Source organism: Pteronotus mesoamericanus, unplaced genomic scaffold, assembly GCF_021234165.1.
Source record: "Pteronotus mesoamericanus isolate MK-2021 breed Mesoamerican mustached bat unplaced genomic scaffold, CSHL_Meso_final scaffold_371, whole genome shotgun sequence".
NCBI lineage: Eukaryota > Metazoa > Chordata > Mammalia > Chiroptera > Mormoopidae > Pteronotus > Pteronotus mesoamericanus.
In genome coordinates, this window is record NW_026555314.1 from 1,805,306 (window position 1) to 1,830,311 (window position 25,006).

Genomic DNA, 25,006 nt, shown 5'->3' on the forward strand with positions numbered 1-25,006 from the left:
GAAAAAGCCGTGCGATAGGCAGGTCGTCACGCGCCAGGAGTGGTCCCCCCCGCAAGCCGGGGGCACAGTGGTCTGCTCCAGAGGTGTGGCTGCCCACTCGCGACGCTCGGCTGAAGCTCGCACTGCGACCGCGGGGCCGACAGGCTGAATTCATCGCTGAGGGAGGGCGGCTGCCCGGTCGGGCTCCAGGGCGGTGGGTGTTTCCCGAGGACTCCCGGAGGGCAGCGGGGACTCCTGAGGCCCCGGAAGGGCCGTTCCTCGCCTCGGCCGCGCAGCTTCTGCTCCTGCCCCGAGTGAGTCGAGCGTCCTCACCATGTCGGCCTACCCCAAAAGTTACAACCCATTCGACGATGACGCTGAAGATGAGGGCGCCCCGCCAACACCGTGGAAGGACTCCAGCGACCTCTCTGTCGGGTCCGGAGCGCCTGCGGACAGGCAGCAGTACCTGCGGCAGGAGGTGATGCGCAGGGCCGAGGCCTCGGCCGCCAGCACCAGCAGGTCTCTGTCGCTCATGTATGAGTCCGAGAAGGTCGGCGTCGCCACTTCCGAGGTGAGTCTGGAGCAAGGCTGGACCGGACACGCCAGTCTGCGTTGTCACAGGGGTCAAGAAATGTTTTATTCACGACGATTGGGGAATTCTTGAATTGCCTATAATAGGTTCTCATACTTTAGTGACTTGATGTTTTGTAATATAAAGAGACGTGCATCCTGAGTACTTCAAAGAGGGAGTTTGCCCCCAGGAACTTTCCTTAGCCATTAGCCTGCTTAGTTGATTCTATTTTTGTACTCCTAGTTCAAAACTACACTCTACACTGTGTCCTGTCCAGGTAAGTAAAAATTTTCAACAGCATGGCCTGAGTTAGGGAAATAGAGGGTCTGTTTCTTTTTCGTAATTTTCTGGTTAGAAGCCTTGCCCAAAGACTTCAGACATTCCTCCTCCAGTGGTCAGAATGAGTGAGGACTGTGTGCATGTTGGTGTCTGGAGCATAAGGGCAAATGGGCCTTGATTTTTTTCCAATCAGTGACCAGTTCACCTTACCAGTAGAGATGTTGAGGTCTTGTCTGCTTGGACACTTGTTGAGCAAGCCAAAGCACGAGTTAGTCAAGTCTAGGGACTTATCTTTACTTTTAAAATCCAAACAAAAATCTAAATAGACAGTGTGCGGTTGGGACAGTCCATTGCTCCAACTCACCTATCAGTTCGTTCCATCCATGGATTTCAGAGGAGGGTCTTCAGTGAGGATTCTTAAGTGAGGACCTTAAGTGAGGTTCTTTTCTTAGGCACCCCATTCTCACCTCAATTTACTAATGATTTCGTGTGGGCCTTTTTTCTTTCTTTCTTTTTTTTTTTTTTGAGTTTTAAAAAACCTAGTAGTAGATTACTGGTGTGTCAGCCAAGAATAATTAATCTTAAGCATATATAGCTTTGAAATGTAATCCTAGAAGTCAAAGTATTGTCTTTCCCCGTGGGTCTTTTTGTAATTCTTTTCCCTGGCTAATTTCATTCAGATCTGAGCACTTAATGGTCTTGGGCAGTTTTGAGGTATATTGATTAACTTCTCAAATAGGCATCATTTCCCCATTGCCCCTTCTTTCATTGATTTCCCTAATGTGTTTCTTCTTGTCACAGTATCCCTCATTGGCCCACCTTCATATCTCTTAGCCTTGTTAAGGAAGTTTAGCTTGTAGTTCCTAAATGTCATATCAACTGGATTCCTATTTTTTAATCTAAAGGGAAAATGTTGACTTAGATTTCAGAGGATCGTTGGGGTCTTAAGGCTCTGGTAGAGGAATCGCTTAGATTGAGTGTCCCAGACTCAAGGAAGCCAACTACTAACTGCTTGAAGAGATATATTTGGAAACAGTTGAGAACAAACAAGTAGGAAATTAGAATGATACAAAGTTGAGTGTCATGACAGCAGATAAATTTGAATCTGGCTTTTAAGACTAAGGTTTAGATAAGAGGAGTGAGGACGCAAAGGGATGTTCCCCCGGGGGAAAAAGGAGCAATGCAAAGGCATTGGTCTGGCACCAGGGCTCCTGGGCTCCTGGGCTCCTGGGCAGGGAAGTGAGGCATAGGATGAGAATGCGGTAAGAGCCTGGAGGAGGCAGCTTAGGAGCCTTTTGTGATCTAGAGGGAAGATCTGGTGTCATAACTTAAGAGAGCCAAAAACATAGAGGATGTGAGTTGTTTCATACGAATTGTGTTGATACACCCCATGCTGTCCCCAGAGGTTCTTCTCTCTATGCAGTGGGAACTGTGAGAGCAGAAGGGTGGCACCTGAGGCCTGTGAGGCTTAGTCTGGGCCAAGCTGGTATCACTCTGAGAGGTACAGTGTGATCATGACTGAGCAGTGACAGGCTCTCTCATTAGCATGAGTCCATGCTGAATTTTTCTGTTCTCAATTATCAGAGGCAGAAATCGTCAGCACACCTGCTCCACCCTGCTTCACACTCTCCAAACTGTCTTTCAGCCACTTATCACTCTTTCATTCCCCTCAGAGTGGCAGTGGGAAGTGGGACAGGTGAGTGCTTCCTGCCACTCAGTGCCCAGGGCGGTTCCCAGCAGACCCAAGTCACCTGCTCACCTCCCAGCTTAAATGGATGCCTGCTGGATACCCAGCACTATGAAACATCCCAAAGCATGACGGATTTTTATGGAGGATAGGAGTTTACATAAAATACAGGGTTGGGAAGGTTATAACTCAGTCCCAGCTTGGCAGAAGTAGGAAAATTAGTCAAGTCACTTCTAGGGAAGGAGAGCTGCCCTTCTCCTGTGAAACCTTCAAAGTTTGTTTCTCACAAAGACTAGCCATAGGTCATGACTGCCAACGGGCAGAGGAGAAGTAGACAGGGCAGAGCAGGTCACACTCGGCTGGCCTGGTAAGCACACTCCAGGACCATTGAGAGACTTGTGGGCTATTCAGCTCTTCTATATCACAGGTGTAATTTATTTCTTTTTTTCTTTTCCTAAGGTTTAATTTTTGTGAAGCAATAATCTAGTCACATGGTTCAAAATTCAGAATATATAGAAAGCTATGAAGTGTCCTCCTACCCTTCTGCCCTGACAGCAGCCACTTACTGTTAATTCCTTAGATGTTTTATAGAGATATTGTGCCTATAAAGGTATAGTTATGGTCGTCTCTCCTTTTTATTTAAATTTTACCTTAAGCAGAAGCATTCTATACATTTTACTCTGCTTAATAGGATTGGAGGTTATTCCATAGCAGTATATGTGCGCTGCCCTTTTTTTTTTTTTTTTTTTTTTCAGGCTATGCCATCTTCCATTGAATGATGGCTTCTGTTTATGTAGTAAGTGCTGAAATGATGGGCATTTGAGTTATTTGCACCTTTGTGTGAACCGGTCTGTGTCCTGCTTGGACTCTGTGTTCGTATACCCTTTCCCCACCCTGGCAGAGGAGCCTGCCCAGGGCATTTCACATCCCCTCTGGCAGTGAGCTGAGCATGCTCCAATGACATACTGTTGGGCCCGGGACCTCAGTGCAGAGAAGTCCAGCAACAAACATTAGACCCGGCCCTGAACAGCTGGTGCAATAACATTGGTGCAAAGGGAGTGGTTTTTAGCAGTTTGAACATGATGCCCTTGGCACCCCCAGCCAGAATGTCCTCGACACAATCTTGTGCAGGGGCCGCACTTGTCTTCTCGGTGTCTTTCCAGCACTCCACAGTCACCAAAGCCACACTGAGCATTGTAGTTCAGAGGGGTGAGCAAGAGGAGAACACCCTCTTAGCCCGGGAAAAGAGGACATCATGGTCATCTTTTCATGCTATCTCCATAACTTACGGTGGTACCCATATTCTCTGGGAGACTGGCCTTGGAGCAGAACCTTCTCCGCTGCAGGGACTGTACAGACCAGAGTCTCCCTTCCAAGTCAGCCAGTGGTGGTTCTGATGTGGCCATAGTTCTTATCACAACTGTATCCTGACATAAAGGCTGATGAAGGGGGAAAACATCTGCCAGGTTAAGTAATTCTCCAGTAGATTTCTAAATGTCAGCTATGCAGGAGGATCAGTCACTTGCTCAACCTTCTACTCCCACACTTTTCAGCACAGTATCCCTTATGTCATTAGGTGCTCCACAGATGGCTGCCAGGGGAATAAATGACCTGGGGAAGGGAAGGAAAAAGAAGGGGAGGGGAGCAGAGGATTGATTGGTATTGGAGGAGAGATTCAGGTGGGAAGAATGAATTCATCTGTGTGACTCTGGATGAAATCTTCCTCTTGGTGGCCAGAAAATACCTCCATAGGTATTTTAGGCTTTCTACCAGGTGTAAGGGGCTCTAACAGAAATGTCATTGGACCACATCTTCATCAATAGGTCTTTTGGATTTGTGGTGGTGTTTTTTTTTTTTTTACTAAATTTTTCATAGACTGTCAGTGATTGAATTTGGAAAATTTTGGGATCCTAGGCAAACTTGTTGGCTCCTTAGCTGCAACAAGGCACCTTGTGAGGATGAGTTGTTACCATTCCCTTAGGTCAGACATCCCATGTCAGAGATGTGGTTTTGGGTGGTATCTGCTGAAATGTCCACTCATGGCTGCCTTGTCACCCTGAGGGACTTTGCTCTGCTGACCAGGTGGTGTGCTGTGGGATGCTGAGGGGCTCTCTGCCCTCAGCCTTCCACCTCTGAGTTGGTAATTCTGAGAATGGGAGGTGCTGTTGGAGATGTTGTTTGAAGGTCCCCAAAACTACGCTCAGGTTCAATGATTTTTTTAGGACTAACAGCAAAACTGTTACACTTGTAGCTAAGGTTTGTTACAGTAAAAGGATACAGATTAAATTCTCAAAGGAAAAAGGCTCATAAGGCAGAGTCCAGGAAAGACCAGGTATGAACTTCCATCTCTTCTCTCCCCATGGAGTTGTGTCGACAACATGTACTTCTCCCAGCAATGATGTGCAACACACACAGAGTATTGCCAAAGAGGCTCACCCAAACCTGGGATCCAGAAATTTTATTGGGAGTTAGCCATGTCTGCATGGACGCCTACATGGCTGCCCACCTGGCTGACTTAAGTGTCCAGCACCTCCAGAAGTCAAGCGTGTTGGCCCAAGGCCCCCATCATAAATCACATTGGTCGCATAAACCATTTGACCTGGCCTAAGTACTCACGTAAAGAAAGACACTCTTATCAGGGTAATTCAAGGGCAAGAAGGCAGACAACGTCCTTCTTTGGAATGTACAGGATGTGGGCAATCCAGGCCTACTGAGCTAGTCCTTCACTTGGGCCCCTGGTCTGTGTGCACACACGCAGTGAGGGGCACCAGCATTACTGTTTGTCCTTGGTGTTTTTTTTATGTAACCTAAGATTCAGTTTGTGATTTTGAATCCTTCATGCTGTCACTGTGAAACATGCTGAGACTCACATGCTACTGCACTGAGACAGAGCCCGCATTTGCGCATGCTCCACACATGCCCGTGCATCCCTGCCAGTGTCTGTGCATGTGTGTGCTCTTTGGAAGAGGAGCTACATAATGATGATAAATTTCAAGTTTCTAGATTCAGCTTTTTGACCTCAAACTGATGTCTGCCTACTTATCATTTGAAACCAGAGCTTAATTACAAGCTCAATATGAGAAACTCAGCATCGACACCCTCTGCTCAGTTTCTCAAGAGTGTGACTCAGGCAAGGAAGATGCGAAGATGCATCTGACAATTGGAGATGCCTTGGCTGTGAATTGGGGTTGGGGTCTGGTAGTCCCTGCTGTCCACTGCTCTGCCCCTCATTGATCCCTGCTGGGTCCTGCCTGGCATCCCTGCCCAGTCCCTGTCTTGCTCACCACATACAGTTTCTCTTCCTCTCTCAGTTCCCCCAGCTGGTCCTGCCCCCAGGGGCCGCTGCACTGGCCACTCCCTCTGCCTGAATGCTCTTGCCCTACCCCAACCCTTTGACTCATTAACTTCTAAGCTTTCAGTTTCTCACCCCATTGGGAAGCCTCCCTACCCTCCCCCCTTAAACCAGGTGAGAAGTCTCTGTGAGGGGCTTACCCTTTCAGAGCCTCGATCCTGTGTATATGATGACTTTCTTTTCTGTCTCCCCTACAAGATTGTAAGCTCAGTGCAGCAAGGACCCAGTTGCCTCCCTTGGCTTCTCAGCACCACAGTGTTAATCAGCAGTGAGAAATCAAATTTAACCTCCCTCATATTGTTCTCTGCTAAACAGTCAACTCCATCGGGGCAGCGATTTCGGATGTTCATCCCTGAATTCCATGCACCTGGATCAGTACCTGGCAGAGAGAGAAAGGGTGTTTGATAATAGGTATTGGTGGGTACCTTGTAGCACTCTGTCATTGTGTGTGTGTGTGTGTGTTTTCAAAGAGCACTCTGCCAGCTATGATTCCCCAATGCCTTCACATCCTCGCATGGCGCTCGAACATACTCCCATCAGTCAGGTGACACCTCACATCGGGCAGTGTACACCCTAACAGTATCTTCAGCTGTCTTTTTACTTTTCCTTGTTCTCTCAGGAATTCCTGTGCTTGACAAAAAGCCACAAGCCAAAGAGGAACCAAGACACTTCCTCTCCCTTGTTGTTCTCAGCGTTGCACCTTCCGCCAGCCAGATTTTTCCTCTGATCTTCTTTTCTGGTTTAACTTTAGAAAACTCCTTTGGGGCTCAGTGTAGAGGAGGAATCACCTGTAATGCTAAAGCCAGAGCTGAGAGCTTCGCATGTGTGACCTTTACGCTGAGGGCACTTTGCAGACCTCACATCCACCCTTGTCTCGTAGGTGACCTCCCATTCTCACAGGAACCAATAGAGAAGACCTGATGTATCCCTGCTTCTGGGGGATGGGAATGTTTGAGTCCTGCCTTTGTAATGGCTGGGGTGCAGGGCCTGCCTGGCCTATCCTTTCTGTCCTGGCACTCATTCTTGGTGTTTGTTCTGCCAAGCCCTTCTTCCTCGTTGGTTAGAACTAGGTCACAGGTACATGGAGTCCAGTCCCTTCCTCTGCCTTGGAGGAGGATTTTAACATAATTTCCTCCTCTGGTGGCCTCCTGACCAGCAGATCACCTCCAGTAAACACCAGCTTCCAGCTCAGAATCTTTCAGACACCAGAGCAGCACTTACTCCCTGGCCTTCCAGCCTCACAGCAGGACAAGCCACCTCCACAAATTTCTCTGTACTTCTATCATAATATCTAAATAACATATTTGGTCACCTTACTGAGTAAGCACAGTGACACAGACTCTGAGAGTTTGAAAGACTGTGTCACTTGTGAACAGAAAAAAATAAAATCTAACTGTGACTTGAGAGAGGTTTTGTCCGCTGCTTGTTACTGCTCTGACTCTCCAAATTGACGTGGACACGCCAAGGTGGGAGGGCAAGTATTGGGTTGGCCAAAAAGTCTGATACTTTTCTTCCATAAATTAAAAGACACACTCTTCATTTTCACCAATAACTTTATTGATTTGGATATTTTGAGTATGTTGGCTATCTCCTGCTATTGGCTTCTCGTGGGTAGAAGCCAGCGGTGCTGCTAAACATTTTCCACATTTTTCCAATGCATAAGACAGCCCAACAATAAAGAATTTTTTGCCCAAAATGTCAGTAGTATAAGAAACTTTGCAAACTACTTTTGACATGTTCGATCAGTCACAGCACCTTTTCCATACACTGCATAAATCTTTTTTTTTTTTTGCATTTCAGTTGCATTTTTACCTTTCTTGAAATAATGAAGCATAATACACCAAAAACGTTGCATGTCTTCTTCCATCTTCAATATTAAAATGACTATACAAAAATTCACCGGTTCCGATAAGTGTTTTTTTAATGTATGCTGATAAGACAGCTGTCATGATACAACCTAACAAAATTGTTTCTAATGAAGTTAAAGCAAACGAAGCACTGCTAGAGCCATCATATGGAAAAAAAACATAATAGACTTTTAATGTATTTGACCAACCCAGTAGTTGGCGAGATGAGTGGAACTGTGATGGGAGGGTTCATCGTGAGGGAGGCCAAGAACCTGCCTCCGGCTGGGCAACAAAGCCCTGACCACCACTCCCAGCCCCGGCTGCCCAAAGTGCCTCTTCAGCTTCAGATTTTTCTCTCTTCTGCAGCATGTGAAATAAGCTGGGTGCGAGTGAACTATTAAAAATATGTCAACTCAGAAAACACATGAATGCTGGAGAAAATCATTTTAATCCTAATTTATAGTTCTCCCTTGTTCCAGAAAAGACTTACTTCAGAATGGATATGAAGATGGCTTGAGGTATTGGAAGTAGTAGAAACTCCAGATAAATTAACAGATTTTTGTTTCCTGAAAATTAACCCTTGTCAGATTTGCTTAACATATTTGAAGAACACAGCCTAGAAAACAATTTTTCTTTTTAATTGACAAAGCCTGGCGATTTCTTCAGACATATCTCAGGCTGCTGAAAAACATTGAAATGTTCAAAGTTGTAAAGTTCTGTAGTTATAAGTTTATTTCCAACAAGAGTTAAGCAGAATTCAATAGTAATTTCAAGCGGTGCTTTAGCTTTTTGTCTAGACATTACATTTTTTAATTTTATCCACTAAACATTCAGAACTCAAGTTATATGTTGGGCCCTAAATATCCTAAAAGCCTTTTTTAAATCTGAAATATATATCTGAGATACACATGCACACACACATCTTTCTTTATATCTGAAATGGGCTCTCAAATCCACTGTCTAGAGTTTTATTTTTATCCTTCAGATTTTCGGGTGTTTGTTTACATTTTTCATGACTTTGTTTTTAGGTATCAGGAGAGACCATCTCCACAGATTATTTGCACAATTAATTTGTGGAGCCACAGGGAGATGCAGAGATAGGAGATTGAGAGGAGGGCAACAGAGGGCAGGGGCTGCCTCATGAAATAAAAGAAGATGATCTTGAGAGGCTTGGGAGGCTTCTGGCTGGAACAGCAGATCACAGGGAGTGGACAAGGTTAGAATAGCCTGAAGTAGGGGCTGAAACAGGTTTGGCACAAATAAAGAAGGTGTTAGTGTTTCTTTAGTGGTGAGTTCACATCTGCAGCCAGAAACATCAACTCTTGGGAAATAAGATCCAGACTGTCCTCATGGCCACCAAGCATCATTCATGTGCCCATTCATCAGATTTACAGTGAGCAAAGCAGGTCCCTGTCCCATAGAACTTACATGTTATAAAGAAGACTGATAAGTAGGTCAAGAATAGAGTGTTGAGGATGAAAGGAGGAGTTCCGCTTTAGAGAAGGTCTTCAGGGTAGACTCTTTGAGGAAGTGGACTCTTCATGGACACTCAAATTAAGTGAGGGATAGAGTCATACAAGTACCTGGATGAGGAGCATTATAGGCAGCGAAAGTAGCATGTGCAAAGGCCCTGTGACAGAGTCACTTTTTGTGCAAGTTTTAAAACTGACACCATGGGTGAGCCGGAATCAGACACTAATAGGGCCCAGAAAGGACCCCCAGGATTCAGTCCACAAAAATTAAAGACACGACCAAAGCCAGGTAGCTCAATGGGAATATCCATATCTGAAAAGAAAGAGTACAAAATCATAGTCCATGGGACTGTAGCAGGTCAAAGCCTATAAGGGTTACCAGGGCCAAGGGGAGGGCTAGAGAGAATCTGCTGCCAGTACAGGCCCTGCACTCTGATCCCCAAAAGCACACTTCATCCATCTTAACATGGACCCCAGAGCAAATGAAAAAGCAAACAAATAGAGGTAGCGAAGGGAGGGGAGGATAAAGGAATGTGTTGTCAGAAAGGATAGCATGCCCTTCACAAATGACGGTTTCTGTCCCCATATGTGCTCACTGAGGGTTTATGAAGAGCCTGCTGTGTGTGGTCCTATATAGGAGAGGGAGACTTAAAAACAAATAATGTCATCACCTCTGGTTTTCCCCAGGAGCTCGTCCGACAGCGAGGAGTCTTAGAACGCACAGAGAAGATGGTGGACAAAATGGATCAAGATTTGAAGATCAGCCAGAAGCACATTAACAGCATTAAAAGTGTGTTTGGGGGGTTTGTCAATTACTTCAAATCTAAACCCGCAGAGACCCCACCTGAACAGAATGGTACCCTCGCCCCCCAGCCCAACAGCAGGTAAGTGGGTTTTCAGCCATCCTGATATGAAATAGAAAAAAGTGGAGTTTAGTGCAAATGGCCAAGACTCTCAGGACACTTAAAGGGATTTGGGAACCTTGTCAGTTTTTCACTGGGAAGGATTCCTCTTCAAACAGTTTGAAACAAGAAATATTTCTCTAGCACTCCTGATTTACCTTCATTTGATTGACATCTGGTCTGCACATTTGGCATCAGTTGGGTCTCCAGTAAATTACTGCTCCCATAATTGTGACCCCAGTAATTGGAAAGAGAGTGTTCACTTCAGAAAGCTTAATCAGTACAGATGTGACTCACTTCACCAAAATTTTGCTTGGAAAAGTCTTTAAAGTGAACTTTTCCATATTTAATCTAAATTGCTAATTGATTTTCATTTTAAAATTAGATATTATTCTTCTCAAATTTTTGGCTCGAGAATAATGAAATCATACATATGATTTTGGCAGGCATTTAAATATCACATGTTTAAAAGATACAGGAACTGAGCCCTCGCTGGTATGACTCAGTGGATTGAGTGCCAGCTTGTGAACCAAAGTGTCATGGTTGGATTCCCAGTCAGGGCACATGCCTGGGTTGCAGGCCAGGTCCCCAGTTGGGGGCATGAGAGAGGCAACCACACATTGATGTTTCTTTCCCTCTCTTTCTCCTTCCTTTCCTTTCTGTCTATAAATAAACAAAATTTTTTTTTTTTTAAACAAAAGAATTGGGGGGCATAAGGGAGATAAATGGTAGTGGGAAAAAATACACTAAAAATAAATAAAAGATAAAAGAATTGAATTTCGCTAAAATAGATTACTACTATTCACACCTCAGATCACTGTGTGTGTTTTTGATTATAAAAACGATGTAGCCATATTACAGGAGATCTACACCTTACCTACCATAACAGAAAAACTTTAAGTTTTTCTTCTTACTCAGTAATTTCATAGTTGTATTGGAGTATTCATTTGGTTTTGTAGCCTGCTTCCATTTAACCAGAAAAATGTTGATGTAATGTTATTACACAGGTTTCATAACCATCTCTCTCTCACTGTGTGTGTGCATGCGCGCATGTGTGTATGTGTGTCTCTCAATTCTGGAATACAGAGCTATTTTTCAAGAGGTTTTTTGTTTGTTTGTTTGTTTGTTTGTTTGTTTGTTTTAAATGCATTAACTATCTCAACTAGAGAGGCAATGATGATTTCTGTGTATACAGCTGTGTGGCCATCACCTAGATCAGGAAGTAGGGTGCTATGGGGAAGAAATTGGGAAACTTATTTTCAGCTCACAGTGGGTCTGGGGAGAAACAAGTGTAGGCAGAAGATCCAGTGGTGGCAGCAGAAAGAACAAGCAGATTAAGTCAGTGGTGAGGGGTCCAGGGGCTGTTTGTTTTCTATGGATGCATTAGGCAAGGTTATGAGGTTTTTTGGCTCAACCATAATGTCCATTCATCCCCAACTTGCCACCTTGACCTTAATTTCAAATATTTTGTCACTCTGTTACCCCAACTGGAGTAGTTTTTTTCCTCACTATGCAAATCAGGAAGATGATTTGCGTCCTTGTTTTTGGCTACCTGTAATTACCATAGGAAGTGTGGATGTCTGCTCGCTTTGGACTGAGACATCCACCTCACGATCTCAGCAGAAAAGCAAGGCCTTAGGGAAGTGGGAAGCTGGCGAGTTTGTTATCAGCACTTCCCTGTGTCCTCCATACCTCTTCCCAAGGGCTGCTTCTTGGGAATCATAGTATAAAATGCATGAAGGTCCTGGAGCTCCCAGGGTAACTTCCTTTTTTTGGAGCATCTTGAAAACTGGAGGCCTTCCCAAGAAAGGTGTTCCAATAGGTAGGCAACCAGAGTTATTTCAGAGAGGAGGGCTCCTTGGTGCCTCCGTGTCATGTACCCCATGTGGTCTCTACCCATAGATCCATCCCAGTCAACAGTAGAGTTCTTGGCATCACTTAGTAAAGAGAGGAATGCAAAACTTTTACATGAAGCAGCTCACTCTCATTCAGGTGTTGTCCAAATGTGTGGAAGCAGGTCTGTGCAGCTTTGTAGAGAGGCTATTCTGGTAGCGTTGTGTGTGTGCCTTTCTTCATGGGTCCGGAGCACCCACACTTTGCAGGGTCATGCCTTTGTCTGGGAGACAAAACTGTAGGAGCAAGTTCCATCATCATTTGGAAGGTATGGGGGAGGCAGACAGTAAACAGTGATGCAGTGGAGGCTCAGAGGAGAGGGAGGTTGGCCGTGGGGACTGAGGAGCCAACCTTTTGAGTAGAGTCAGGGTTTCATGGGAGTCTCCCAGTTAAAGGAGGGGGCAAGGGACAGACACACGGTATAGTCAGGACACTCGAAAAGCCAGGGCAAGGGAGGACATGGCTGTTTCTGGAACAGGAGCCCTCAAGGTTCTTAATATTGAGGCACGGCCTGTGATAATATGGCCTATGATCGCCTAATCCCTAAATTTGTAAAAATCACTACAATGTATTATATAATTGCTTCTACAAAGTGCAAGTAAAATTTTTGTGATCCTATTAAAACCCTTAATCCGTAAATAAAGGAAAAAATGTCATTTAAAATAACTTTCTCCTAACCAAATGTTCTGTTGAGTCATGTGTTTCCTGTGTACTTCCTTATCCGTAAACCCTTGGGCCTTCTCTAAAGTTTTGTCTCTTGGTAAGCCATTGTCCTTGATGACAGAGCTTCGTAAGTTGATTGCTCTTCTTCCATTTAAAGCTCATGGGGGATCCATTCACATCATAGATTTCACCACCACTAAACCTGAAACTCTAGCCTATTCAAGACCTGGTTTCTGACCAAGAGCCAACACTCTCTTAGACGCCTTCCCTTTCTCATCACTTCTGTCAAAGAAAGCCTAGAATTGGCTTTCTTTGGGGGAGACCTTTCATAAGGTGCACAGAAAAATAGCTTTGAGTTGTGCAGGCTGGATAGTGGCAGGATGGGTTCAGAAGCCACACATCTCGTACTTACACGCAGCTGGCAATGTGTGGGGCTCACTGTCATACTTGGAGAAACCAGCTGTGTGTTTTAGACCTTGAGTCACTGCTGCTGAGTAACAAAGACCTTAGATTTCAGAAGGTTCAGCTCTATTCCACCTGACAGTGGAGCACTGGGGAACTGCAAAACCATTAGCCTGACAGAGTCTGGGCATGCTCCTAATGGGCAGGGAGCCTCTCAAAGACTTCAGCTGGCCCTGGCTGGTGTGGCTCAGTGGATTGAGTGCCAGCCTGCGAACCAAAGGGTCACTGGTTCAAGTCCTAGTCAGGGCATGTGCCTGGGTTGCGGGCCAGGTCCCCAGTAGAGGGTTTGCAAGAGGTAACCACACAGTAATGTTTCTCTCCCTCTCTTCCTCCCTCACCCTCTAAAAATAAATTAAATAAATAAATAAATAAATAAATAAATAAATAAAATCTTTGAAAAATAAAAAACTTCAGCTGGAGAAGTACCTTTCAGGATTATGTTACAAAGATGCCTGACATTTGTGGGGTACAGATTGGAAAGGCAGAGAACTAATCCCTAAGGGTAAAGAGAGGCAAGGCAGAAGGAGGGGCTGGGTGTCTGGAGTACATGGTAGATCAAGAAGACTTTTGTTTGCGTGGTCCATGCAGCAGGAGGGCCTTTTGGAGAATAACTGTGGATCCCAGCCTGGCTGATGAAGTAGCCTGGCTACTGGTCCACAGAGATGGAGAAGTGCAGACTATGTAGGAGGCCCAGCTTCAGGGACACATGCCACACAGGGGTTCAGTGGGCTGTTGGTTGCAGTCTGAGTATCACTGAGTTGCCAGGAGAAGTTGAGAAATCACTGGCTACAGCTGGAGCTGGCAAACTAGGCTTCGTGGGCCAGGAAGCAAAATCAAAGATATTTTGTAGAGACTTATATAATAAGAAAAAAAATAGTGATAAAATTTAAAATAGTAATTGAAGAAAATAATAATAGAGTTTTTTTGTAATACAGGTCTACTTATGAGAAGACTGAAATTCTTAATTCAGGTTCAAAGTTAATATTCCCTATCATTTAATTAAGTGATTGCCAGTGGACATCTGTAAAGGCTATTCTCAGCTGTATAAAAACAGCTAGTGGGCTGGATATGGCCTGAAGGTCAACACTTTGCTGAGTCCCAGTCTAAAGTACCCAGTTGGTTGTTTCATATGCTTCTCCTCCACCTGGGGCTGGGATCCTTGTTTTCCTGAGGGAGGGCCACCTAACCAGATGCCTCGTCTTTAAAGCAGGTGTCTCGGAAGCTTGATACATTGGGCAGCGGGGCTCCCAAGATGTGCTGATGGAATCTCTTCTTAGGTCAGGGAAGGTATTTGATTTTCTCACACAGGATTCCTTGAAAAGACTGTACTGTCATAAGTGTTTTTTCTTTGTAAAAAGTTTCTTTTTTCTTAACTTTTATCAAAAGATTGAAAGACGCTATAAGTACAAGTAAAGAACAGGAAGCACAGTACCAGGCCAGCCACCCAAACCTCAGGAAGCTGAATGACTCAGGTTAGTGGGGACCTGCGCTCCCTCCTACATTTGGGTTTTGTGGGGAGATTTCTGGATTTGGTTTTGGCCCTGAGTGGATGGGGTGAGGGGGGGGGGGCAGGGACTTCAGCTGCTGTCATCCCTCATGCTGAGTAAAGGGTGTTAGGGACCCAGCGCTGCTCTCAGGGAGCTGGAGGTGGGCATTACTTTGGAGGGTGGAATAACAGAGTAGGAGCCTATTCCCATTGAAAATGAGCCTGAGTTGTGGCAGTGAAAAGTCAACTGCAGGACAACCCCTAGGTAAATAGAATAATGGCCCCCTAAACATGTCCACATCCTAATCCCCAGATCTTGTGTAACTATGTTAGGTTATATGGCGAACAGGGAAATATGGTTGCAGAAGGAATTATAGTTACTAATATGTTGGCCTTGAGGTGGGGAGATTATCCTGGGTTATCCAGTCGGGCCCAGTGTAATCACAAAGGTCCTTTCTAAGTGGAAAGGGCGACAGAAGAAGGAGTCTCATAATGTGAGACTGCAGATGCTACATTGCTGGCTTTGGAGATGGAGGAAGGAACCCTTACTAAGGAGTGCAGGTGACCTCTAGAAGCTAGAAAAGGTTAGGAATTGGATTCTCCCTGAAAACCTCCAGGAGGAATATATAACGCTGTTGACACTTGGATCTTCGCCCAGTGAGACCCATGTTGGACTTCCCGACCTCCAGAACTTGAGGATAAGCTTGTTAGTTACAGCAGTAGTAGGAGACTAATACTGCCCTGAAGCGTGAGTCGGGTGAGAAGCAGCATCATGGAAAAGGTGTGCAAGATAGAATGTTTTGTGTAAAATCATCCCATTAATATCAAAGGACAAGCCCAGAAATATCCCTTACCAGAAAAGGAATTTAGGCCTCCTGGGGGCTTCTGTAGCCCCCTAGAAAGCCAGGAACATGGGAAGGGCTCAAAAATCCAATCCTTCAAGGAAAGCAGGACACACCCTGAAATCACCAGAATCTACCACTGTCATGATTGACAAAACTAAGGAGAGGCCTGATGGAGGAAGAGCCGGGGGTCAGGAAAGACCGAGATCAACAGCTCAGTCTGGAAAGGCAAAAAACCACAAGAGGAAATGAGAGAAAACTAAAATAAACCCCCCAAAAAATCAAGCTCTTTGTACTCTGAAGTGGAGCAGGAGCCCTACACCCAAGAGACATGATTTTAAGGAATTAAAGGGAGTTTTATTTTGTGTGGTGTGTATTAAGAGACTTAAAAAAAAATGATACTGCATTTGTATGAATGGCTTCAGTAGGGTTAGCTACAGGGAAAACACTAAGTGTGAAGGGAATATTTCCCCTAGAGATGTAAACTAGGATGACAGACAGGCTTTTCTGTACATTTAGAAACTAAAGTTCAAGAGAGATTTGTTTCTAGGTACGATTGTATATTATTTTAACATTTTTCCTTGTTTCAGGTGAAAAGACAGTATAGAAATAAGTTTCAAATAGAAAAAAATTACTCATCATCCAATTTCTATAAAAATAACAACTTTCATTTTTAAACCTTGTCTTTTAGACTTTGCCTGTGAGCCTGTGTAGTTGTGCATTACTGCATTTCCACTGCCATATTATTACTTGTGTGAATATATGTCTCCTGAGCTTTTATGCCAGTATCTGACCAGGTCAGCCGTAGATTAAGGGTGTTTGATCTCCGAAGGGCTGCCCTGAGGATGCATCTCTCTCCCCCACAAACCTGCCCATTGTTCTTGCTCCTGCACGTTATCCATTGTCACACTTAGGTTTTTGAATGGCCTCTGAACCAGCCACTTAATTCCTCCCACCCGTTATTCCAGATTGAGATTAATTTGATGAAGCAACATTTCTAGGGACAGCAGTTAATTGTTCTCCTCATATTTCTTTCTAAACTGAGACTCCATCCCTGAAGGGGCCATATCTGCTGTGAGTACTGAGGCTTACCCGAAGAACCCACACCTTCGAGCTTACCACCAGAAGATCGACAGTAATCTAGGTAAGAATGGAAGCTGCACCAGCCTTCTCAGGTCCCTTATTTGAGACAGTTGCTTTCCAGGTAGCTCGTGTTGAGTCTGCCAGTGCACTAGTAGGCACCCAGGTTCTCAGGACTAAAACCTGGTTGTCTGCCTCTCTGTGGCCATATGTCAGTTCCAACACAAGATGTGTCCATCTCAGCCCTCACTCTCTGGAGTCTGTTCACTTCATTTCATTTTCACCACTTGTCTGGATTGTGACATCAGCCGGGACCAGGAGTCCCTCAGAGACCACACAATGCAGCCTGAACCCTGCTCACTTCATTCTTACCACCTGGCATGTGGAGCCCCAGTTCCTCCTCTGTCCCCTCCTTTTGCATCCAGAAGTTATGGGGACTTATCTTCCTGGCACTAGAACCCTGGGCTGGGGGACTGGTGTGGGGCTGGGACTCCTTGCTCCCCAGATATCCCTCCCGAATTTTTGTCCACCACACGTGGATGTGGGACCAGCCCGTTCTGCACCTCCATCCCTCCTACTGAAGTGGATTGGATGTGGTTTCCTTAATTCCATAGTTGTCAGACTTCTATTCAACTAGATTTCTGACAGTTCTGAGTGATCATTGTTCTATAATTTAGTTGTAATTTTGATGTGTTTATGTGAGGAGACGAGCTGTGTTTATCTATGCCACCATCTCAACCAGAGGTCTAGGGTCTTTCTTTTAAGCATTTAAAGAAACCTTCATAGAAATACTTATTTTAGAGAATAGACATAAGTGAGAACAAATAGAAAAACTGTAATTCCACCACCCACAACTCACCACTGCTTCTCTCAGAGTAAATGTCATCACTAGACCTGCATGGCCTCAGGGGAGAGGGCCCTTCTCAGCCTCTCCATGCCCGGGCAGGTTCTGCACCAAATTTCACCTGCCCTTTGCCCTGAAAGGCCAGAGAGCCACCCATTGCTTCTGTCCTCTGGACTCTGCCCTGGAGTCAAAGACCTCAGGTAGAAGGTGCATCTGCTGGATCTATTTCAGAGAAACAAAAGGGCTTGAAAGCCATCAGTCCTCCCCACCAAAGGTTTTCCTGGAGAGAGACCTGGGGAAGGTACAGAATTCATCATATCCAACTCACCTTTTACAGGCTGAGGATACAGGGTTGGAATGAGAACTTACAGCCTGGTGTGGAGGAAGGCTGGAGTAGAACAGGGAGACCTCAGAGCTTGGCCACCAGGCCCTGTTGACACTAGCCATGCAAGGATGCCCTGGTAGGTTAGCTCTTTCCTTCATACCAGGGACTCCCTTGCCTGGTGGCTTTACTTTATCGCACATTTTATCTCTGTCTAGCTATCTGCCTATTCTTTGCTGTTCCAGCTGCCGACAAGCTTCCTGATATCAGTGGCCTCACAGGTTTCACTTTCCTTGATCATAGGTTCCAAGAAACTCAAGAAGCACAAGGCTAAAGACTTATTTTTTTAAAGTTGATCCAGCTTAGATTTGTGGTACCAGTATTTGTGGATTCTGGCCTTTTTTCACTTAGTGTTTGATCTGTGATTTAGCAGTTAGAAGGTTTATGAAGCACCACCTCGTCTGTCCTCTCTCTGGCTCTTTTCTGTCCTGCTGTTCTCAGTAAAAGGGCAGAAAGCAGCTCTGAGCATGCCACCAATTTTCACTCCCCTTGTACAGATGCATGTGTGTATATGCACATACACACACAGAGTCATGAAACCTGGGAATAAGGTTTTATCATTCATCCAGACAAAATCAAGTCAAGACTCATTTCTAAAGTTAGCACGGCCCCGTCTGGGGGCCCTATCAAAGGACTGCGCATGCCTCTTTATGTCATCTGCACCATGGAAGCCTTTCACGTACTCCTAAGGCTGGCCATGACCTTACAGACATTGTCCCTCTCCAAAACAAATGTGAGATTGATCTTTATAACTTTTTGAAACAGTAGGAAGATGTTACCAATAGTAGAACAATCTAATGAGGAAAATTGAATGAGCTCACAAGGGGGGCTCATTGTCCCAGGCGCTCCTGGGGCCTTTCCCTCACAGTTGGCTCACCTCAGCTGTAGTCACAGTCCTAGGTAGGGTCAGAATTTGCACTCAGGCCCAGTAGAATTAGCCTGCATTTCCCCCATACTAACTTCCCCTGGGTGGAAGTGTGGCTCTTGTGTTTGAACTTGAATTTCAATAATGATGTAACAACCTAGCACAAGAGCTGAACCTTTGCCAAAAGCAATGTACTCCACAGTTACCTGGGGCTCAGCCATCTGGCATCTCTGAAGGAACTCAGCACCTTCAGCACTTTTGACATGGGGACACCAGGCTGCAGGAATTTGTGTACCCAGCTTGTTCAGAGGCCACTGCCTTCTTTCTGATCACAAAGCAAGCAAAAGAAATGGTGCCAGGCCAGTTCTGGGAAATGCAAGCTGTTGTACCCCAGAACATTGGCAGCATCAATGCGTTCATGGATCCGGGAAATGGTAGCAGTGAATGAATGAATGTGGGAAAGTGTGAATTTTCATAACATAGGTAAAGGGACCTCAGAGCATCTGGGTCCAGTGGGAACATCTGGACCCAGTTCATTTGTTTTCTGGTAAAACATACCAGGTGACCAACTCCCATCCCCCTTCTCTTGCCACTTGCAGAGTGAACCAGCAGGGTGCAGCCTTCTGCAAGGGACAGGTCTTCCCCAGTCTGTCTCTCAGATGTATTTCCAAACAGGGATCTTCATATTTTTAACTCTGAATTTGAGCTTGATCTAGCTTTAGGGAGCTAGAGATGGGAGGAAGGAAAGCAGGCACTACCCACTGCCATAAGGATTTTGTTGAAGAGCAAGCCAGTGAGCCTGGCTGTTAATAACCAGGGTACCTCTCCCAGATACTCATCATGGGGTCCAGGAAGGAAACTTGTTTCCAGGCCCCTCTGTGTTCTTTCCCATGGGTACTGATCTTGCAGTTTACAGCATCCTATAAAAAGATTCAGAGGCCACTGAAAAATTATGTAGATCAATATGCACTTTATAAAACACTGGAAGGACAAAACACCATTATATTAACAGTGGTTATCTTGTGTGGTCAGTGTTGGGAGAAGTGGCTTTTACATTAAGAACATACTACTTTTGCCCTGGCCATTGTGGCCATTGTGTCATCCTATAACCGAAAGGTTGTGGGTTCAATTCCGGGTCAGAGCACATCCCAAGGTTGCAGGTTCAATCTCCAGTCTGGGTGTGTACAGAAGACAACTGATCAATGCTTATTTCTCGCATTAATGTTTCTCTCTCCCTTACTCTTTGTCTGAAAGCAATGAAAAAGATGTCCTCTGGTTAGAATTTAAAAAAGAACATTACTTTTTATTGAGTAAGCAGATTTTCTTTTTACTTGTGCATATTTTAGAAAATGTAACCAAAGCCCTGAAGGTTAGCCTGTTATGTGAGAATGAGGACTTCATAATCTAAATGTCACTGAACACCTGGGAGGGAACAAGCAGCAGTTCCCAATGCTATCACTGTTTGCTTAGGCCTGCATGTCCTTTCTCTCTTCCCACAGATGAGCTGTCCATGGGACTGGGCCGGCTGAAGAACATAGCCCTGGGGATGCAGACGGAAATTGAGGAGCAGGATGACATTATTGACCGCCTCACAACCAAAGTGGACAAGTTAGATGTCAATATAAAAAACACAGAAAGAAAAGTTCGACAACTTTAAAGACAGTGAAGGATTTCCACTCCATTGTGATGAAAAGATTTGGAAGATCTTTTAAACTCCCAAGAAATTTCATTTATTATTTTAGTATGTAATTTAACATGTGTTTGCAAATGTTACAATAGAGTTGGTCTTAAGAGATTTTGTTATAGGAAGTGTGCATCCCACTCTTTGTGAGAGTCAACACCTCGTTCCCTTCTTTGAATGCTTAGAGTTTTAGCCTGAGCACAGTCTCCTTGCCCCAAATATCTTGGGCCTTTACTATTACCATGTTGGAATGAGAAGAAAAAGTTAGAGTTCTCACCTCAGAGAGCATATGGAAAGATGTGGGCAAAATTTCAGTCTGTTTGTTGTATATCTCATTCCTAGGCCTTACCTTAATCAGAGTGCTATAGGACCCTGTGAGCCAGCTGCTTGTGCAGGAGGGTCCGTCTTCCCCATACCTTTATTTAGCAGTCATCATCTCTCCTCTGTGCCCCACACACATGCATGCACACTTCGAGCACATCATAATTCTCTTAACCTCTGGAAAAGGATCAGTTTGAGGTTCAGAAATGGAATGTGTCAGCATTCTTTGCTATTTTCTTGACAAGATGTCACCTTTTCCTCTCCTGGCCTCCATCCTTGATGTGCAATGTAGTAGAAAGTGTTTAGACCAGCCCTGCTAACTGTGACACCTGAAAATAGGTAGGGAATTGGGTAAGCCCTTCTTCCCTGTGCACCTTCATTCCTGACTTTCTGTTTGTGATTAGGAACAGATTTTCCACTGGCTCAATGCTGTGCCTGGCTGACCAACTGGGGGCCCTATGGAGTTGGTCAGAATGGAGCATCACACCCACATGGCCACGCAGTGGTCTTCCTACACTGAGCCCACCACTCCTTTGAGACTCTTCCTGACCAGGCCTCAGATACTGGGTATGACAGTGTTCACTCAGGGCCTAGGTTTCCTCACCCATACATGGTTCCCACTCACTCTCCTTGCACATCTTACAAGGTGACTTGATTCAGCACTTGGTTCTCTGCTGCCCAGTTTCAGGACTGGAACTCCACAAATGATGCAGACTTTGTTTAGAAGGATTTGGCTAAAAGAGAAAGCCTAGACATTATCATTTTAACTGGCCCAGCTTGTTCTTTCATTTCACAAAAAGAATTACTTAAAAGCATTCATTACAATTGATTTCTATAATTAAATGGATTTCTTCGTGTTGGTACTGCCAGCAAAATAATTGAAGCATTAAGGCTCTCTTGTCTTTTTAAAAAGCAAATTAATTAAAATATTTTGAAGATGGTGAAAGTGAACAAAGGGACTGATTTTAATGACAGTTTAGGTCAGAAACTTTAAAATAACAGTGCCTTCACCTTGAAACATGGCACTGGCTAGATTTTAAACATATACCCAGCCCAAACTAAAGTTCTCAGGGCTTTCAGCAAAAAGGCTGCTCAAAAAGCATAAAGCCACAGTACAGAGAAGCCAGTGTGTACATCTCCACTCATTCTAATAGTTTGGTTTTTCCCTAACATCTTCCTCCATGTAGTAACTTTCTGCTTATTATCATCAGGCATACACTCATGAAGATCAGTCATTATACCTCAGACCTAGACTTTTTTTTTTTCCTTCAAATAAAGGCCACCCACTGCCAAACACTCTCTTCTGCAATCTCCCATTTCCGTAATGGGATTAGTGATTTAACTGACTTGAAGCAAGTAGTACCATATTTTAAATATCTTCCCTCTCTTTCTTGGATTGATAAAGCCAATCACCTCATCTCATGTTTTTAACCCATGCATATGGAAGGAAAGTTGCCCTCACTTTTATAGAAGTTTGCCTTCCTCTGGCATATTAGCCTCATGTCTTATTTTGTTCTTGTTCAGGCCCCCTAATTCTAAGGCCTCTGCCAAGGGACTGTGTCTAAGCCATGTGCTGGCCAGCAGCTTCTTTCTTCTGGGTCTTCATCCCTGCGCCAACGCTCACAAAAGACCCGTTGCTGATTCTGCTTGATAAAGCAAAGTTGTTTGCATTTTCAGATTACAAAGGAAGACCTGAGGAGCCTCTAGAATCTTTGCACATGATGGTGATGATCAAAAAAGACACTCAGAGATGCCCAGGTTGGGGTTGGGTTTGGGATGGGCTTTGGTATGACAGACAAGACTAATGAACTTACCCTTCTTGCCAGATGGGGCCCGTAAGACAGATTTTTACTTCCACAGTCAAGCTGGAAACAAACTGTGCCTTCAAAAAAGTGGTTTTTCTAACTTTAGGTTGGTTATGTTAAATGTGCTAACTAAAAAATAAGTGCATTCTCCTCCAGAGGAAACTCTAACATCTAGTGATTTGTAACTTAGCAGGGGGGTTGTCTTTTTTTGCATTCTGTAGGAAGGGAGACCTGAATTTCACTCAGGTGGCAAGAAATATAGAAGTGCATTTTAATTTCTCTAACTTTTATGAATATTTAATTTTAAGTGTACACTACACCAATTTAGTGAAAATCTTATACTTTGCCTCTATAGGCTTTTCTGAAGAATTTTTAAAGTTAGCAATGTTGAGCATCTTTCAGCTCTAATGGATGAAATGTCTAATGTACAGAATCATGATCTAGTCATTAAAAGTGCTCCTGGGAAGGTGGGCTTTTTGTTCGGTCTGTGTGAGAACAGCTCTTAACGCTCCATGCCTTCAACTTAACAATGACCATATTCCATGAAATAAAATGTGAAGTTTTTAAATCAGCTTCTGTCTCCTACATAGTTACTTTCAAAGAGTTGGTGCAGGGGAATCCTCCTAATTGAGTCATTCTGCATATGTCCTTCCCTGCCGCATTTAGCTCCCTGCCACATTTAGTGTATGTACAAGCTTCCTTCTTGAAACCCTCATCTCATGTCAGACTGCTCTTTGGATCTGACTTCTACCTCAATGCCCCTTATGCAGAAGTGTCTAAATCAAGGCTCAGCGAACTGTAAAGGGGCAGAGAGTAAGTGTTTAGGCTCACAGGCCAAACTGTCTGTCACAACTACTCCACAATTGTAGCATAAAAGCAGCCAAAGATGATACGTGTCCATGTTCCAATGAAACTTGAATACTGAACTTTTGATAGAATTTTTACATGTCACAAAGTACTTTGATATTTTTGTTTTAATCCTCACCTAGGAATACGCTCATCGGTTTTAGAGAGAGGAGAAGGGAGGGGGAGTGAGACATGGTCACTTGCATCTGGTATACACTCTCACTGGGATCAAACCAAAACTTGGATATGTGCCTTGACTAATGATCAAACCCACAGCCTTTTGGTGTATGGAATGATGCTCCAACCAACTGAGCTACCGGGCCAGGCAGGTCTCTGAATTTTTGTTGGCATTAGAAACTGAATGTCCTGATTTGCCCTACTACACAGCATTTTGATGGCTTAGCAATGGTAAAGTTTTATTGCAGTTTGTTTTTTTTTTTTTCCTGCTCAGAGCTAAGACTTCAGAACAGAACCATTCTAAACCATTATTACTGAATACTTAATGGCCTTGGAAATTAGCTTTTGCTACATAATTGATGTTTCTTAATTCAGCCGAAAATTATAGGGCAAAACAGTGCTTATATGTGAAATGTATACTGCAGAAAAGTCCTTTTGACAATGATGTTGTTCTGAAGTACAAGTAATGTTAAGCTGCTTTATACACTTCCCGTGCTGTCAGTTTAAACAAAAGCAAGCTCTCCATTCCCACACAAATTTGCAGCACATATATTTTCTGAGCTCAAATTACAGTTCCAGCAGCATTTTCAGATCCTAATGTCAAGTGCAATGGAAATTTGCATATTTCAAAATCCACTTAATTGTGCAATTGAGGAACTTCCATCTAACTTTCAATTGTAGATAATTAATTTGCAATGTAACAAGTTAAAAGGCTTCCTTTCAGACTTACGTACCTGTACCCAGATCAATAAAGCAGAAACAGAGATTTTTGAGTGGCATTTCCCAGATTGGTAGGTCCTTTGCTATATAATATTTTAAAAAATTTATTGACTTATTTCAGAGGGAGAGAGAAAGAAACTGATTTGTTTCTTCTATGTGCCCTGACTGGGGGCAGAACCGACAACCTCAGTGTATCCAGACGAGGCTTCAATCCACTGCGCTATCCGGCCAAGGCCTGGACCGGCTTTCTAGCCTGTCCAGTTCCTGGGCTGGTGCTACCAATTACCTGGCACCAGCAGCCGGGAGGTTTTTCTCGACAGTCATTTGTTCAACAAATATTTGAGCATCAAGTCAGGGCCACGCCATTGCGCTAGGCCCAGGGGTGAACAAAACAGACAATGTCTGCACTTTCTTAAAATGTACATTCTAGTTGTGGGGTAAGGAACAGAAAGGCTAGGAGGGTACGGATGGAGCCGGGTACACAAGGGGATAATAAAAGACTAAGATAAGTAGGCTGAACCCCCAGCAGGGACGGCCTTGAGGCCACGCCCGAGAGCCGTCCGCATTTTATTCAGCGCCAGTAACGACCAGGCAGTGTTTCCTAGACCACTTATCCTGTCAGTCCAACCTTCTTACCCTCGACTAGTGCCTGTTGGGTCACTCGGCCACTCCGGGTCGCTCAGCCTACCAGAACACCTCAGGTCAGGGTCACCTAGTCCCTAATCTGGTGGTCGCCTCCGCTCCACGGTCATCTCCTTCCTAAGCCTCCTCAGCCCATCCGGGACTGTCCCCTCGGTCGGCCAGGTCACCTCAGTACCACGCCTCCCTGGCCGGAGATTCAGCCTGCACG

At 44.5% G+C, this 25,006-nt stretch overlaps 1 protein-coding gene across 1 annotated transcript; it reads left to right on the top strand.

Moving 5' to 3' along the window:
* The first annotated feature begins 70 nt into the window (after positions 1–70).
* Positions 71–22,988, top strand: SNAP29 (synaptosome associated protein 29). Its single transcript, XM_054592848.1, has 5 exons — positions 71–550; positions 9,875–10,071; positions 14,494–14,579; positions 16,481–16,579; positions 20,106–22,988. The coding sequence occupies exons 1-5, from the start codon at positions 314–316 to the stop codon at positions 20,261–20,263; spliced, it is 777 nt and encodes a 258-aa protein (XP_054448823.1). The 5' UTR covers positions 71–313; the 3' UTR covers positions 20,264–22,988.
* The last annotated feature ends 2,018 nt before the right edge of the window (positions 22,989–25,006 follow it).

Excerpts from the sequence above, each read along its gene's own strand:
- SNAP29 (XM_054592848.1), top strand. The coding sequence starts at position 314 with ATGTCGGCCTACCCCAAAAGTTACAACCCATTCGACGATGACGCTGAA. Across the intron at positions 551-9,874 it reads TCGGCGTCGCCACTTCCGAG|GAGCTCGTCCGACAGCGAGG; the intron begins GTGAGTCTGGAG and ends GGTTTTCCCCAG. Across the intron at positions 14,580-16,480 it reads CAGGAAGCTGAATGACTCAG|ACTCCATCCCTGAAGGGGCC; the intron begins GTTAGTGGGGAC and ends TTCTAAACTGAG.